The sequence below is a fragment of the Notechis scutatus genome, chromosome 2 (genome assembly GCF_049901735.1).
Source record: "Notechis scutatus isolate UNSWTSFEM ecotype Mainland chromosome 2, rNotScu1.2, whole genome shotgun sequence".
Lineage (NCBI taxonomy): Eukaryota > Metazoa > Chordata > Lepidosauria > Squamata > Elapidae > Notechis > Notechis scutatus.
This window is the reverse complement of record NC_142010.1, coordinates 16,355,486-16,372,549: the sequence shown is the minus strand read 5'-3', so window position 1 is coordinate 16,372,549 and position 17,064 is coordinate 16,355,486. Positions and strand designations below refer to the sequence as shown.

Below are 17,064 nucleotides of genomic sequence, written 5' to 3'. Positions count from 1 at the left end.
AGTGTCTCCTACCTTGAAGGCGCGGTGCTTGCTGCTGGAACCAAGGGGTTTTTCTGCAGTGTAAGCAGGGTGCAGGTGGTCTAGAGGTGACCTGAGTCTTCTGCTCATTAGTAGCTCTGTTGGTGGTGGTATTCGGTGTGATATGTTGTAGGAGAAGCATCCTGGTGATCTTCTCGTGGATGTTGCCATGTTCCATTTTGTGCAGAGTTTTTTTTGTAAATTGAACCATGCGTTCAGCTCTACCATTCGCCGCCGGGTGAGCTGGAGATGTCAATGTGTGTCGGATGCCGCGGTCTGCCAAGTATTGTTCAAAAGCCAAGGCGGTAAATTGTGGCCCATTGTCAGAAATGATAACATCTGGCAGACCATGCGTGGCGAAAAGTCTATTTAATTTCTTGATGACAGCTTCCGTGGTGGTTGTCTTCATTGTGCTCACCTCAAGCCAATTCGAATAAGCGTCAACAGTGATTAAGAAGGTGTGCCCCTTGGTCGGCCCTGCGAAGTCAATATGGATGCGCGACCAAGGGCCTCTGGGTGTTTCCCATTCTAATGGTGGGGCTTTAGGGGGAGCCGAGCGAGTCTCTTGGCATCTGTTACAAGCGGCGACCCAAGTTTCAATTTGCTTGTCCATGCCTGGCCACCAAGCATAGCTCCTGGCCAGGGCTTTCATGCGCACAATACCAGGGTGCCCGTCATGCAGTAAGTTTAAAACTTTTTTCTGTAGTGTTTCTGGTATTACTACCCGGTCTCCCCACAACACGCAACCTCTTTGCGAAAAGAGTTCAGTTTGCCGGTTTTTAAATGGTTTAAAAAGTTAGTTTGGCTCGGTTTCTGGCCATCCCCTCTCCACCCAGCTGAGAACTCACGCCAAGCGTTTGTCCTTTCTGGTTTCGTGGGCAATGTCTTGCGCGGTTACTGGTGGCATGGGTATCGTTTCAATTTGCAAAACTGGTAATGTGGGTGCTGGGTCTTCTTGCAAGTCTGGCAAGGGGGAGCGGCTTAAGGCGTCGGCGTGAGAAATAGTCTTCCCAGGGCGATGTATCAATTTGTAATTATAAGCGGCTAGAAATTCAGACCATCTTGTCATTCTAGGTGACAAGATGTGTGGAGTGGGCTTGTTACCCGCCAATATGCCAAGTAGGGGCTTATGGTCTGTAATAATGGAAAATGTCCTACCATAAACGTATTCGTGGAATCTCTTTACTGCGGAAACGATGGCGAGGGCTTCTTTGTCCAGCTGGCTATAGTTCCTCTCTGGCTTGGACAAGGTCCTGGAAAAGAATGCAATGGGGGCTTCCGTTCCATTCGGTAAAACGTGGCTCAGGATGGCGCCAACCCCGAAAGGCGATGCGTCGCAAGTGACAGTCAGTGGTAGTGTTTCATTATATTGCATGAGGACTGCGTCTGAAGTCAAAAGGTTTTTTATTTGGTGAAAAGCGTGCTCTTCTCGCCGTCCCCATATCCAGGAAGCCTTTTTATCAAGGAGTCTATGCAGAGGTTCTGCGACAGTCGCTTTCTGGGGTAGAAAAATGTTATAGAAATTAATGAGTCCAAGGAAGGCTTGGTGGTCCGTTTTGTTCTTTGGTCTGGGGGCGTTTTTGATGGCTTTCAATTTTTTATCTGTGGGGTGAATTCCTTGTTTGTCAAGAAGGTAGCCAAGAAATTCAACCCTTTCAGTGCATAATTGGCACTTTTCCTTTTTCACCTTGAGGCCAGCGTCTTTGAATTTCTGTAGGACCGCCCTCAGTCATTTTTCCAATTGTTTTTTGGTAGGGGCTGCTACCAAAACGTCATCGAAATAGGGCACGACTCCTTTAATTCCCTGCAGCAATCTCTCCATTAGACTTTGAAAAATGCCCAGTGCGACGCTGACCCCAAACTGGAGCCGGTTACATTTGAACGCCCCTCTATGTGTCACTATGGTTTGGGCTTTGGCGGTTTCAGCATCGACTGGCAGTTGTTGATAAGCTTGAGCCAGGTCGAGCTTTGCAAAGATTTTGCCACCCCCTAGTGAGTGCAGGAGATGTTGGACTACGGGCACTGGGTAGGCGCTCTGCTGCAATGCGTGGTTGAGGGTGGCCTTGTAGTCACCACAAATTCTCAGGGAGCCATCAGGTTTGATGGGGGTGACAATTGGGGTTTCCCAACGGGCATTATCGATGGGTTCTAACATGCCTTGCGCTATTAGTTTGTCTAATTGTTCATCTATTTTAGGCTTGAGTGCAAAAGGCACTCGGCGCGGTTTGAGACGGATGGGAGCGATGTCAGGGCTGAGATTAAAAGAGATAGGGGACCTCTTGTACTTGTCTAGATGTTCACTGAAGACTTCTTGGAAGTCCTGGATGAGCGTAGCTTCCCAGTCTTCGTCTTCTGTGTGGTTGATGCCTGCCATCTCGATCCCCAACGGTGCGAACCACTGCAACCAGAGTAGGCTGGGTCGGTCTTTATCAACTATTGTGAGTGGTAGGATGGTGGTATGGTTTTTGAATGACACTTTAAAATGTCCAGTGCCAGCGACCGGAATGCGATTACCTTGATAGTCTCTCAATATTAGCTTCTGGTCGCTTAGCTCTTGGCGGCGGATGCTGGGAATTAGTCGTTTTATGGTCCTCCAGGAGATCATAGAGAGGGAGGAACCGGAGTCTACCTCCATGGTGCAAGGTTGTTTTTCAATGGTGACCTCTACACATATCTTTTGTGCGTCTATTGATGAAGCGTGGCCGATGGTGACTGTTTGGTGCGTTTCTTCTCTTCTGGGTACCTCGATGAACTTCCTGGGTCGGCTGTCCCGGTTCCACCGGCTGTCATTTTGGTGGTCCTGGTTCATGGTGGGGGTGCCATCACTTCTTCTTGGGCTGTTTCCTCATCGTCGAGGGCTGGAATTTCATTTGTTGCGGCATACTTTGGCAATATGCCCTCGTTTTTCGCAAAAACGGCAAACAGCGTCCAGGAACTTACATTCGGAATGCGGGTGATTTCCTCCACAGCCGGCACATTGGTAACTCAACTTACAACCCCGCCGGTCTCGTCGCTCGCGTTCCGACTGAAGTCTGTGTATTTCTTCCTCTTCACTGTCAGAAGGGGATTCGATGTCGCCATGGTGGGTGGATGCTGCGTGTTTTTCTGCTGCGGTTGTCGTCTCGCTGGTGGGTGGGCGGTCGGTTCCATTTGAACGCTGCATTCGTGCTGCTGACTTACGGGTGGCCTCGGCTGCAGTGGCTTCGGCTACGGCGTCGGCGAGGGAGATGTCCCCTTTAGCCATCAGCCTGCTTTGGAGAGTTGGGTCTTTCAGGCCGAGGACGACTCAGTCACGCATGGCCTCGTCTAGATTGGCGAATCCACACAAGCCTCCGAGGTTCCTCAGGTCAGCTACGAACTCTCCGATGCTCTCGCCCTCGCACTGATCCCTCTGGTAAAAGTCATGCCGATGGTTCCGGAGGATGGGAGCTAGGGTATCCCATTCCATTGTCTTGACGTCTGCGGGCTTTGCGAGTGCCTTGGCCATTTTAAAAACGGCGGGTCCGCAGTGTGTTAGAAAGACCGCTCGCTTCTTGCTGCCGGTGGCGTCCTTCAGGTTGTTTGATTCCAAGAACATTTGGAAACGATCGATGTAGGACTCCCAGTCCTCGCTGGCCGTATCGAATGGTGCGGGTTGTACGGCGCTGCTGGCCATCTTGCTGGTCGTCTACGCGCTTTCTGCCACATGCTAGTCAGCTCTGTTGTCTCAGTATCCCATCCTCGTGCCAGTGTTAAGTCTGGGCAGTGGGTCCCAAGGAGAGACGAGACTCAAAGTAGTGACAACAGCTCTTTATTAGGAAATCAGATACTGAGACAAGACTCCCAGCCACGGCAGCTCTTTTTATAGAGCTGGCTGCGGCTAGGCAGCCTATGACATGCTTTTGAGCTTGCTGCATTTGGTTTTACCCAATCGCGGCAGCCCGAATATGAACCAATCAGAATGCTTAGTATTGTCCAATCACGGCCCGGCTTTTCCGGACCAATAGGAATGCAGGCCTACAAGCCTGCTAGTATGGAACAAATAGAACCCCACTAGCTATTTCAGTGTTTATAATAAAACAGCAGATATTCCAATCAGATAACTGTCTTAGGAAGCTGCATTGATGTTCTATATGAATGAGTGAATTCTTTATTGGCCAAATGTGATTCGACACACAATCCAGTTCAGTGGTGGGATTCAATTTTTTTTACTACCAGTTCTATGGGCATGGCTTGGTGGGCGTGTCAGGGGAAGGATAGTATAAAATCTCCCTTCCCACCTCACCCCACTAACCTGCTTTCCAACTCCCTTCTCCTGTGCAGGGCAACAAAAGAAGACCCAACCAATTATCTGGGACTTGGGAGGCAGAGAATAGACAGAGACAGGACCAGTCAGAGGTGATATTTGCCAGTTCTCTGAACTACCCAAAATTTTAACTACCAGTTCTCCAGAACTGGTCAGAACCTGCTGAATACCACCTCTGATCCAGTTGCTTTTTGAAAAAGCACCTTTGAGGTAGAAGAAGTTAATTTCCTAGGTGTTGAACTATGTTCCTCCAGCATCACTTTCTGGATATGTCCTCAGTGGAAAGACCACAACCATTGGAGAATAGTTTCCCAAGGATGTATCTGTGATTTTTCACCAACATGCTTTTCTCCAGATGCCTCTCTGCACATGGAGCCCTGAAGAAGTTCACAATCCCCAGAGAAGAGGATACCTCTCACTGTAATTTTCACCATCTTGGTCTTTGAGACCTCTTCTGCTACTTCTTCAGTGACTATCTTTGATGTAAACAGACTGAAGCCACATGAAAGAAAGCTTGCATCAGAAAAGGATATATGCCTCAGGTAACAATCTATGTGGCACAATTTTTGGGACAGGCAAAGGCTGTGTTCCTGAATGCATCGTTCTTTCCTTTCCAGGTGAAGCTTGGATTGTCTCTGTCTGAATCAGGAAAGCCGTTGGCATTTCCGTCTTGTGAGATTGCTTTGCATTTTAACTCTTCTTGTTCTTGTTTAGAAATGGGAAGGGGATTGATTCAGCCCTATGGATGATGGAACTCCTGCTTCTGTTCCTGATGCTGTTGGTGTCCCAGCCAGTCTCTGGGAAGCTTAGAATGAAATGCCCACTGAATTTGGAACATCAGGATAGAAAAAATCCATGGAGCTGTTATAGACCAGGAGATTATCTTATTGGAGTGGTGACCACTGCAACCGAAGAATTGCGTATAACATTGCCTTTCAACACAGCTCCTTATATTCAATTTGATTCGTAAGTCATTCAGTGTCATTCAGGAGAATTCCCTTCATTTGCAGTTCTAACACTCTTCTCCCCCCAGTCTTTTCTTCATATTTTGCTTACTCATAAATTGCAAAACATTTCTAATTTCCTGAACTGTTTTTGAGTTCCCTGGCTTCATTTTTTGTCTTCTTTTATATAAGAGACTCAAAGATGTGGCAGAAAAATACCCAAATTATTTTCCTCTCCACATCCAGTCATTCATTCATCACTTCCATATAGACTTTTGTTTAAAGTAGTTATAGTTGCCTCTGTCCATCCCATTTCCATATTTTTATAACTGCTCATTGATATTCAATGTCTGATCCTTATAGAAATAAAGGCTGACTTGATGTTAGAGTTTCTTTTCTGGATTGCTTATGAAATGTTCTCTTGATTTGATGATGGCTGTACTTTTAATGATTGAATAATATTAAATGCTGGTTATTGGACAGATGAAAATTAGGACTGCTACAAGTAATGACTTCATACTTTTGAATTTTAATTCTGGTGGTTGCTATCAACAGCCCATCTTCTCAACACTCATAAAAATTAAATGGTAATAAGGGATACTTCTGGTTTTGGATCAGTATTGATTTAAAGCTTGTGGAGACAAAGAGGAATGAATAAATAAGAATGGTTTTTGCTGAAGGTGATAACAACAAGAATTCTTTTTTACAGTACATCTTCTGATCATTCTAAAATGCTACGCTTCATTTTCACAACTGAAGTTGTCAACAAGAATGCCCAGCTCCTACAAAACCTCACACTGGGCTACAACATCCATGACAACTATTTGAACCCTCTTGGCACTTCAGATGCCTTGCTGGACATGCTATCTACTGGAGAAGCCAATGTTCCCAACTACGCCTGTGGGAAGAGTGACCACCTTTTGGCTCTTCTTGATGGAGCTGACAGGGACATCTCCATCCAGATGTCAACATTCACAGGCACCTACAAACTTCCCCAGGTTTGTGCATATGTGTGTTTCATTATCTGATAAAGTATGTAGAGTGGTGGTGGACGAACAGTGGATCTAGCCAGCCTTCCCTATAGAATTCGAGAGCTGCATTTCACCTTGGTCATTGCAGATGTCATAGCTAGGAATAAGTGGGGTTGAGGCAAGGATCAAAGCAAGTCTTCTCTTCTCAGGACACCATCTCTGTGTGTATCCCTGAAATATCTTCATTGCTTTTTCAGATCAGTTACACAACTGCTTCAGAGGCTCTAAGTGATAAAAGTCAATTTCCCTTTTTCTATTGGATGCTCCCAAAAGTAGGGATTCTTTTCCCAGCAATTGTCCAACTGCTCCTCCATTTCAGATGGACCTTGATTGGTCTCTTTGCTTCAGACACAGAGAATGGAGAGAATTTCATGAGGACTTTTACTCCTGTACTTGTCAGGAATGGAATTTGTGTGGTCATATCACAAAAGATCTCAACAACTGACCCTACAGCCTCCCTCAAGGATGCCATCTCTAAATGGAGACAAGTCAATGTCTTTGTGCATTTTTTAGAATATGTTTCCCTTTGGGATGTACTTCTTCCTTTCCATGCAACACTTCAAGATTTGCCAGAACCCATTGAAGGGAAAGTCTGGATAATCACACCTATCGGGGAATTGTTAGTGAGAAGGCACACATTTCTCAAATACGTCCACAGTATTTTGTCCTATGCTTTTCAGTGGAATGAAAAGACCAATGATGATTCCTTTGAACCAGATCTTTTGGTGGAACCACAGTTTGGAGATCAGTCTTTTCACTGCTCTTTTTCAAAGCATGTCTTCTCTGTCAAAGGCCGGAGAAGGTGCATGCAGAAAGCACCTCTGGAGACCAAAGAGGAAAGGAACAGAATCTGGTTGCGATATACCCGCCATGTTTACAGTTTCATTAATACTCTGGCCCACACCTTGAATGCTGCATATTCCTCCATATCTAGGAGAGGAAGGAAAGAAGGTGAAGAGAGGTTGCGGGCTTCAAGGTTGCAGCCATGGCAGGTATGAGGTTCTGACAGGGTTCTGTCAAACTTTGTTCCTTTTGACTAAGAGACAAAAGAGAAGAAGGGAACCATCTTAACCTCCTTGTGTTACAAAAAGCAAGCAATTTTGGTCATTATAATTGCTCTGAGCATACCATAATATTTCAAGGAGTGGGCACCATGACAAATACATTTTGTATCAATAATGGAAAATATTTGTAGCTCATGGTTGAAATGAGGGGTCCTTGCTGCTCTCTGATTATGTTCTTGCAGAGTTATACATTTAGACACTCAATCTTGGCAGCATTCCAGCAAACCTCTACTCTAACCAATAACGCTGAGACAGGCATTATTTCAAAAGTTCTTTTTATTTGGATAGTAACTGGCACAACTGGGGAATCCCAAATCTGAAAATTCCGGGCTTTCTTGCAATAATAAAAACCTACAAATCCACCCCTTACACCCATCATCACATCACATGCTCCAATCACCATCTGTCCCAACTTGAGACTTCACCTCACCTATGCGCACAATAGCATGACCTTGAACTAGAAAAAGAATGTTATTTTGTCTAACTACATATACTCCAAGAAATTCTACCCTTCCACTTTCCCAGGCTCAAAATGTGGCAGCATGGGAGCATCTGGGTTCAATATGGCTTCTAAAGCTGACAAATCTAATATCAGTGATATCAGCTATCACTTGAAAGCCATTAGTTTCCCTTTCATCCAAATAATTAATGACTTTATCATGAAATTAATTATATGATTATTATGAAATCATTAAAATATTGCTACTATTAATTTATAACTATCAGTGACCAGTATGCATATAGTATATACTTTATGAAAAATATACAAATGAAATTTTAATAAAAGACCTACATTGTAGCTAGCATCTGTTCTCATATAAGAAAACATGGTTTGTCAATTCCTAGTTGCTAAAAATCAAATATTGTTCTACTGGATTTTACTTATGCAGCCCCTTCTAATTGGAAAAAAAATCAATGATACTATGCCAAACACATGTTTTTGTCAAGATATGATTGACAAATTTTGCTGAACTTTTTCTTTTGGCACTTGCATAATGGGCAGAAAAGTAAATTCAGAAAGGATCTTTGCCAACTTTCCTTGCTGTAAAAACAGTTAGCCAGACATTTGTAATTGTTATGAAATTTGTAGATTTCTTATACTTCCAACTAAAGGTATTTGTGAGTTAGAAAACTATAGAATAAACATTCAAAAGGGAATAGACCACACACTGAATGAGAAATCAAGTTTTCAGCTTTTAAAATTCTCAGATGTTTCTATTCTAGTTCCACCCATTTCTGGAAAAGAACAATTTTTGCAATCTTTCCCAGCGGAAATTGTACTTGGACCAAAATGGAGATGTAACAGCAGATCTAAACAGTATGAGCTGTGTGGTTCTTCCCCAGATGGATATCACTGTGGGGCAATTGGGGACTTTTGAAAGACAGAGACTTATTTTCAACCAAGATCATCTGTCACAGCTAAAATTGCTCAACAAGGTATAAGGAAATATTGGTCATTTTTCTTCTTCTTTCCAAAGCTTTTCAAGTAGGTTAACCATGGTCACCAAGGTGGACGACCTTCATTGAGAATTGAATGTGGGAACATAACCATTAAAATTTTGTTAGACTGCTTGGGATGCTCCAGTACTATTCATAAAGAAGTCCTTCAGATGCTATAACATGGAACTGTTTTAAGCTCATGTAGCCATGTCCAAAATGGGTGGTGAGATTATGATTTTTCAGGACTTACAGTCCTTTGGGGTCCTTTCTGCAATCCAGTATAGAGAGAGAGGGGGGGAGGGAGGGAGGGAGGGAGGGAGGGAGGGAGGGAGGGAGAGAGAGAGAGAGAGAGAGAGAGAGAGAGCCTCAAGTGTTGGAGAATTATAGAACTGACTGTAGAATGTCTTCAAAGAAAATACCAGTAGGATCTGCAAAAAAATTTTTAAAGCATCCCAAAGATGCTTTTTCAGGAGGCAACTGGATTTTTTATTTTTTTCTTTGAAGATGTTTCACTTCTCATCTAAGAAGCTGCATGGTGGGGACTGGAAGGATTACCCTAAAGAGCTGAAGAAGCTTCTTGGAATAGAAGCGAAATGTCTTCAAAGAAAAAAAACAAGGAAGTCCAGTTGCCTCTTGAAAAAGCACCTTTGGGATTCTTAAAAAAATATTTGCAAATCCGACTGGTCCAAAATTTCTTTCTTTATCATTATTTTCTTCTCTTTTAACAAATCTAATAGAACAAAAATTTAATAAATATCTTAGAACAAATTTTATTGTAAAATTTAATTGCAATATTGATATTAATAGTCATATTTTTTTTAAATGGATACATGAAGAATGGAGGAATGTATGTTAATAGGGCTGTGAGGAGCTGATTGTCACTAAATGTACAAATCTTTTCTCAATTCTATTTCTCCAGCCTTTATTAAGTAGAAAAGTCTTTTATTGCAATGTGATATGCCAGAAATAAATGGGATAAACTAAATGAAGAATCTGTCAGTAGTTGTATCTCCTCCAATAATTTGAAACTAGTTAGAAAATCACTACATATGGAGTGTATCTAAGGGAAGCCCAGGATCTACTTGGCTGATGTTCATGCCAACCTCCATTTTCCATAGATGGATGCTCCTGACCTATTTTCTCTGGAATTCCTTTTTCTTCGTTTTAGTCTTTCCCTCAATCCAAATGTGTGAAAAATTGTCATCCTGGATTTTACAAACAGACTCGGGAAGGAGAGCCAGTTTGCTGCTACGACTGCATTTCTTGTTCGGAGAAGACTATCTCCACTCAGGAAGGTAGGTGACATCAGAGGCAAGGATGCTGCATTCATCCAGAACATTTTGATCAATGTGCATATTAAAAGAGAAGCTTGACTGTTTTGTTGTTTATTTTCAACAAGCCAAATTTCTATTATAATGGGATGAAGTAGAAAAAAAATATTGAATGATGAAATAGGAAGAAATAGCAGGTCATGAGCAGGGGTGGTATTCTACTGGTTCGGCCCGGTTTGGACAAACTGGTAGCTCCAAGTGAGTAAACTGGTTTGCTCTGACAATCAGCTGCTGGGCCTGCCCACCCTGGCTCTATTCTGACCTTTATTTCTTGGTTTTCAAGCTCAGCTGCTTTGCATGGCACAGCGGATTGTCGTCCGTCAACTGTTTAACACACAGGGAGAGTGCAGAATTGCAGGAGAAGGTCAGTAGCAAACCCACCGTGCACACATGCGCTCAAAGCGTGCCCACCAAGCCACGCCCACAGAACCAGTGGTAATTTTTTTTTTCATCCCACCACTGGGTGATGAGGGATTGGTTAAGATTACTTGTGTTTCAGGAAATCTCTCTTCTATTTATCAGTTTGGAAGTGTCTTTCCATGTTAATCTTTCTTAGGAGCATTTGAATTGTTTGAAACTTGAGGAATGGTTTCAGGTCAATGACTCTTGCTTATTTGTACCAAATTAACCTTATAGGACAAAAGGGCATAACAGAATAACAGAGTTGGAAGGGACCTTGGAGGTCTTCTAATCCAACTTCATGTTCAGGCAGGAAATCCTATACTATTTCAGACAGAAGACTGTCCAATCTTCCTAAAATCCTCCAGTCTTGGAGCACCCACAACTTCTGAAGGCAAGTTGTTCCACTGATTAATTGATCTAACATTCAGTAAATTTCTCCTTAGTTCTACGTTGCTTCTCTCCTTGATTAGTTTCTGTCATGGTTGCAGTAGAAGTAGCTTGCAGTACTGTACTCTAACCACTGAGCCACAGAGGCTCACTTGTGAATGAAAATACATTGCTCCATCTTCTCATTTTCAGAAACTAAAGATTTTGCAAAGACAGATAATGGACTCATCTTCTCTTCTGGAATTACTTCAGGAATTAATCTTCCTTTTTGTTTAAATAAAATTCAATTTTACATGGCCATCCATCCCACACAAAGTGCCTCTGGGTGGCATACAATAAAACCAGCAATAAAACATTTTACAAAGCCAGATTAAAACAATGAAACATTTTTTTAAAAAAAATCAAAATTACAAGATGGGAATATGTGAAAATATTACACATGCGACCAGCACATAGGGTCCCTATTACCAGGGAATCCTCAAACTTCAACATCTTCATAAATGATCTACATAAGGGAATAAAAGGAAAACTCATTAAATTTGTAGATGATACCAAGTTGAGGAGAATTGCTGGCAAGAAGCCTTGGTGACACAGTGGTTAGAATGCAGTATTGCAGGCTAACTCTGCCCCACCCTGGAGTTCAATTCTGATGGGCTCAAGATTGACTCAGCCTTCCATCCTTTTGAGGTCAGTGAAATGAGGATCCAGATTGTTGGGGGCAATATCCTGACACTGTAAACTGCACAGAGAGTGCTGAAAAGCACTATGGGATGGTATATAAGTCTAAGTGCTATTGCTATTGCTATTACTATTTGGGAAGATAGAGTCAAGATTTAGAAGGATCTTGATAGACTTGAGCACTGGGCCAAATCTAACAAGGTATAGTTCAGTGGTGAAAAAAAATTGAGGTTCTACACTTAGGCAAGAAAAAACAAATGCAGAGGTATAGAATCAGTGATACCTGGCTCACCACTAGAAACAGTGAGAGGGATCTAGATATCCTAGTGGACCACCATTTAAGTAGACCAGAAGAACAACCAGGATAATTAGGGGACTGGAGACTAAAACATATGAAGAACGGTTGCAGAACTGGGCATGGCTAGTCTAGTGAAGAGAAGGACCAGGGGAGACATGATAGCAGTCTTCCAATATTTGAGGGGCTGCCACAGAGAGGAAGGGGTCAAGCTATTTTCTAAAGCTCCTGTAGGTCAGACAAGGAATAATGGATGGAAACTGAACAAGGAGAGATTTAACATAGAAATAAGGAGAAATTTTCTGACAGTGAGAACAATCAACCAATGGAACAGCTTTCCTTCAGAAGTTGCGGAAGCTTCATCACTGGAGGCTTTTAAGAAGAGATTGGACTGCCATTTGTCAGAGATTATGTAGAGTTTCCTGCTTGGACAGGAGGTTGGACTAGATGACCTACAGTACAAAGTCCCTTCCAACTCTATTAATCTGTTAATCTATTAAAAAGGATGAGCCAGCAATGTGCTTCAGATGCAGAAAAGGCCAATGCAGTCCTCGGTTCATCAATAGAAGGATTGTGTCAAGATCATGACAAGTGATAGTGCTACTCTACATTATACTAGTGAAGCCATACTTGGAATACTGCATCCAGTTCTGTTCACACAATACAAAAAAGATGCAGAGACCCTAGAATGAGTGCAGAGAAGACCCGCAAAAATGATATGAGATCTGGAGGTTAACCATATGATGAACAGTTAAGAGAACTAGGTATGTCTAACTTAACAGAGAAGGATTAAGGGTGACATGATAGTTATCTTACATTACATGAGGGGTGTCTGTGAAAAGAGGGAGTCAACTTATTTTCCAAAGCACTTGAGGGTAGGACAAAGAACAATGAGTGGAAGCTCATTATGGAGAGATACAATCTAGAAACTAGAATTCTTTTTTGGCCAAGGGTGATTGGACACACAAAGAATTTGTCTTGGTGCATATATTCTCAGTGTACATAAAAGAAAAGATACATTTGTCAAGAATCATAAGGTACAACACTTAATAATAATCATAGGGTACAATAATAACCAATCAAATCATACAAGGAAACAGTCAATATAAATTGTAAGGATACAAGCGACAAAGTTTCAGTCATACAGTCATAAGTGGGAAGGGATGGGTGATAAGGAGTGATGAGAACATTAATAGTAATAGTAGTGCAGACTTTGTAAATAGTTGGACAGTGTTGAGGAAATTATTTGTTGGCAGGTATTTGGGGGGTTGGATTTCATTTTTCTTATTGTATATGTGTATGTTTTTCTTGTATGTATATGTGTATGTATGAGTTCCTATTTAACATTTACAATGGCTTTCTGGTCTCTCATTATGACCTATCATAAAAGAAGGTCTATCTTCAAATATGAAAGAAAAGTCTACATAAGAAACATTACTTTCTATTTTCTCAGATACTGAAAAATGCACTAGATGCCCAGATGATCAATATCCAAATGAGAACCAAGTCAAATGTATCCCCAAAAGAATATCCTTCCTGTCCTATGAAGAACATCTGAGTATTATCCTCATCTCCTTTGCCCTATTCTTGTTCCTAACCACAGGCTTCATTTTTATCATATTTATTAAATACTTAGAAACTCCCATTGTCAAAGCCAACAACCGTGACCTCTCCTACATCCTCTTGATCTCCCTCTTGTTTTGCTTCTTGTCTCCTTTTCTCTTCATTGGTCAACCAAAAAAAGCCACTTGCCTTCTACGACAAACAGCGTTCAGCATTGTTTTCTCAGTTGCAATTTCTTCACTCTTGGCCAAAACAATCACAGTGGTTCTGGCTTTCCTGGCCACAAAACCAGGAAACCAAGTTAAGAGATGGTTGGGGAAGAGCTTGGCCAACTCCATCATCCTTTCTTGTTCTATTGTCCAAATTACCATTTGCTCCATCTGGCTGGGAGTTTCACCCCCATTCCCTGACTCTGACCTGCACTCCCAGCCTCGAGAGATTGTCCTTCAGTGCAATGAAGGATCTGTTACCATGTTTTATGTTGTCCTCAGCTACATGGGTTTCCTAGCTGCCATCTGCTTCTTGGTGGCTTTCTTAGCCAGAAACCTGCCAGGGGCCTTCAACGAAGCCAAGCTGATCACCTTCAGCATGCTGGTCTTCTGCAGTGTTTGGGTCTCCTTCCTGCCCACCTATCTGAGCACCAAAGGGAAATACATGGTAGTTGTGCAGATCTTCTCCATCGTGGCCTCCAGTGCTGGGTTGCTGGGCTGCATCTTCTTCCCCAAGTGCTACATTATCATCCTAAGACCAGATCTAAACACTAAGGAGCAGCTAATGATAAAAGTAGGGAATTGATAGTGAAATTGTTTCTTAGGCTCATAATATTTAACGCTTTATTGCAATAATTATTGGTAAATTTGTATGCTTCTTTTTATTCTGACAAGGTCATTTTAAACTGAAGGAATTAAAATTATTGATATAAGAATAATGAAATTTAGAGTTCCATGACCGTGTTGTTGAGTCATCAATCTCCCAAAACTAAATCTGGGCATGTCCCAACAAAATGACCCATTGTCAGATCTGCCTCCAGGTAGGTCCCTTAGGAAAGAAAGACCCTCAATTCGATTTGGTTGAAGTGATAGGTTGTTTTACTAATGGGTACTAGTTGCAGGAAAATCAGGCTAGAACTAAGTTTCCCATGGGAAAAAGATAGAAAATGCTTCTCCCCATGACCAGTCCATCTTCAACCAATGAAGATTCATGTAGGTGTTTTGAGAATACTGAGATGTTTGGGGTAATCCACATTCTTTCTCAGGGTACATGGCCTTGAGTGCTGGCACAAACTAGTTCTGAGCTTCTGTGTTCTTTATCAATCTGTCATTTCCCCCTCCCCATTTCCCATCACATACCCACACAAGTTTATTGCCCATTTATTCCCCACATGTTCCCTCCCTCCTAGCTGAAGATGTCAGACCTGACACACACTGCCAAACAGTATCTAGGAGGCTCAACACTCTGCAAAGAGCTGATTCCAGAAACAAAGAAGAAAAGAGCCTGAAACCAGATTGGTGTCTTATTCCCGCCCCCCACAAGAAAATCCCACATGATTCTCTGTTCCCCAAATTGGAAGCTCTCTTTCAATTTGTAAAACATTCCTATGCCTATTTTTGAGTTGCCATAAAGGGGGGGGGATATCTGAAGGAGCAGTAGGGCAGTTTAAAACCAGAAGTACATTCCACACTTTTCTTACAATGATTGTAGCTAGGCTACCAGATCTTCTGCCCATGAAAATCCTTCATTGGAGAATATGATTGATGACACCCAGCCTGTGAACATGCTTCATTGAAGAATCTGATTTATGAAACACCCAGGCCTATAATTAGGCCTATTGCTCTCACACATAACCTTTAAATCGACTGATTTGCTATTACATTTATAAAATCAGAGCAAATTTAGCTTTTATCCACTGAGTTATGCTACTATCCTCTTCTCATTTAACTAGGTTTCTTTCTTTTTTTTGAACAAGTTTTATTCAATTTTTCCAAAACAAAGTAAAAAAGAGCTCTTTTCGGTGTACAACATAATTCCGAATCACCATTTTTACATGCAAATATGACAGTAATTATATATTCATTTTTACATTCAACTTCCTATCTTATCCATTTTTAACAATTCTATTATTACCTCTCCATTTTAATTTTCAAACAAATTAATTCTATTCATTATTATTACTTTCATGCTAAACATCTTTTCAATTCATTTCAATTTATTTCAAATATATTTTCCTTTTGGGTATGGCCTTTTCCAATGTATTCTTTTCTCATTTTACCTGTCCATTTCAACTTTTTCATAAGAAAAGGAACGAACAAATTAATCCTATTCATTAATATTACTTTGATTTTAAACTTCTTCTCAGTTCATTTTAATTTATTTCAAATATATTTCTTAAGCATTAACATTTCTTTTAAGCGTGGCCTTTTCCAAAGTACTCTTTTCTCATTTAAGTCACAAATAATTCCCATATCTTCATACTTATTCCCTTTTAATTCTTTTGTCTGTCAAATTTGCAATTCCATCTCATATTCTTTCCTTAACGTCTAAATTAATATAAGCTTTTACATGCAAAATAAAACATAAATTTCCCCTTCCCTTTTACTAATTTGGGGGTGTCACCTCAGTGGTTTAAATATACCTTAATTCCCTCAATTAAACATTTATTTTCATTAGTTATAGTAATAATAATTCCCTAAAAAAGAGATAAACTACTTTACATTGTACTTTTCAGTCAGGTTCCGCAATGTATCCCAATTTGGCCTCCCCATCGCCAGTCCCTCCATTTTACTTATTGCAGTGAGCACTACCAATACCGGGCCCTACAATTTGGCCTTTCATTGGCACCAAGGGTTTTTACTAAGGTCCTGGCAGCATTGGCAGCCCTCCTCTGAGCCTTACCTGCTACCTAGACAACATTCTGATTCAATCTACCTCCATCCAGGTGGCCGAACGAGATCTTCAAATCATGATGCAGGTGTTGCAGGAACATGGTTTCTCCATCAACCTGATCAAGAGCCATCTTTCTCCAATGACCTGACTGTTGCACCTCGGGGTCATCATCGACCCAGTCAGCTGCAAAGTCTTCCTTTCACATGACTGACAGGACAGCATCAAAGAGTTGATCAACAGAATTCAACTAAGTTGCTCTGTTCCACTCTCTCTCCTGTCCCAATTGCTTGGGAAGATGATCTCCTGCATTGAAATTGTGCCATGGGCACGCCTATATGCACACACCTTGCAGTAGTTCCTCCTCCCCTTCCAAAGAGAGGGGATCAGTCATTCTGCCCGCAGGGTGCTGCTTTCTCCACAGGTGCTTTGGTCCTTTTGATGGTGGCAGTCCCAGGCCATCACAAAGGCAGTCCCTTTATGATGAGAAGCAGAATTGTAGTGACCGCAGATGCCAGCCTTCACAGCTGGGGAGCACATGCCCAGGGCCGGATGGCCCAAGCACACTGGCCAACTTCAGACAGGTCCCTTCCCATCAATCTCCTGGAACTCAGGGATATTTTTCTCACCCTGAGAAATTTCCAGAACCTAGTGTCAGGGTCCCATGTGCTCGTCATGACAGACAAAATAGCAGCCAAGGCTCATGTCAACAGGCAAGGAGGGACTAGATCCAGGGTTTTGATGTG

At 41.9% G+C, this 17,064-nt stretch overlaps 2 protein-coding genes across 3 annotated transcripts in view; one reads left to right on the top strand and one right to left on the bottom strand.

The window, feature by feature from the left end:
* The window catches only part of LOC113429298 (vomeronasal type-2 receptor 26-like), a 157,126-nt gene that overhangs the window by 45,942 nt on the left and 94,120 nt on the right, over window positions 1-17,064 (bottom strand). The gene's annotated exons all lie outside the window — the stretch shown is intronic.
* Window positions 5,052-14,233, top strand: LOC113428253 (vomeronasal type-2 receptor 26-like). The gene is made up of 6 exons (XM_026690804.2): window positions 5,052-5,269; window positions 5,957-6,245; window positions 6,476-7,270; window positions 8,567-8,779; window positions 9,951-10,077; window positions 13,329-14,233. The coding sequence occupies exons 1-6, from the start codon at window positions 5,052-5,054 to the stop codon at window positions 14,231-14,233; spliced, it is 2,547 nt and encodes an 848-aa protein (XP_026546589.2).

Excerpts from the sequence above, each read along its gene's own strand:
- LOC113428253 (XM_026690804.2), top strand. The coding sequence starts at position 5,052 with ATGGAACTCCTGCTTCTGTTCCTGATGCTGTTGGTGTCCCAGCCAGTC. Across the intron at positions 5,270-5,956 it reads CCTTATATTCAATTTGATTC|TACATCTTCTGATCATTCTA; the intron begins GTAAGTCATTCA and ends TCTTTTTTACAG. Across the intron at positions 6,246-6,475 it reads GCACCTACAAACTTCCCCAG|ATCAGTTACACAACTGCTTC; the intron begins GTTTGTGCATAT and ends TTGCTTTTTCAG.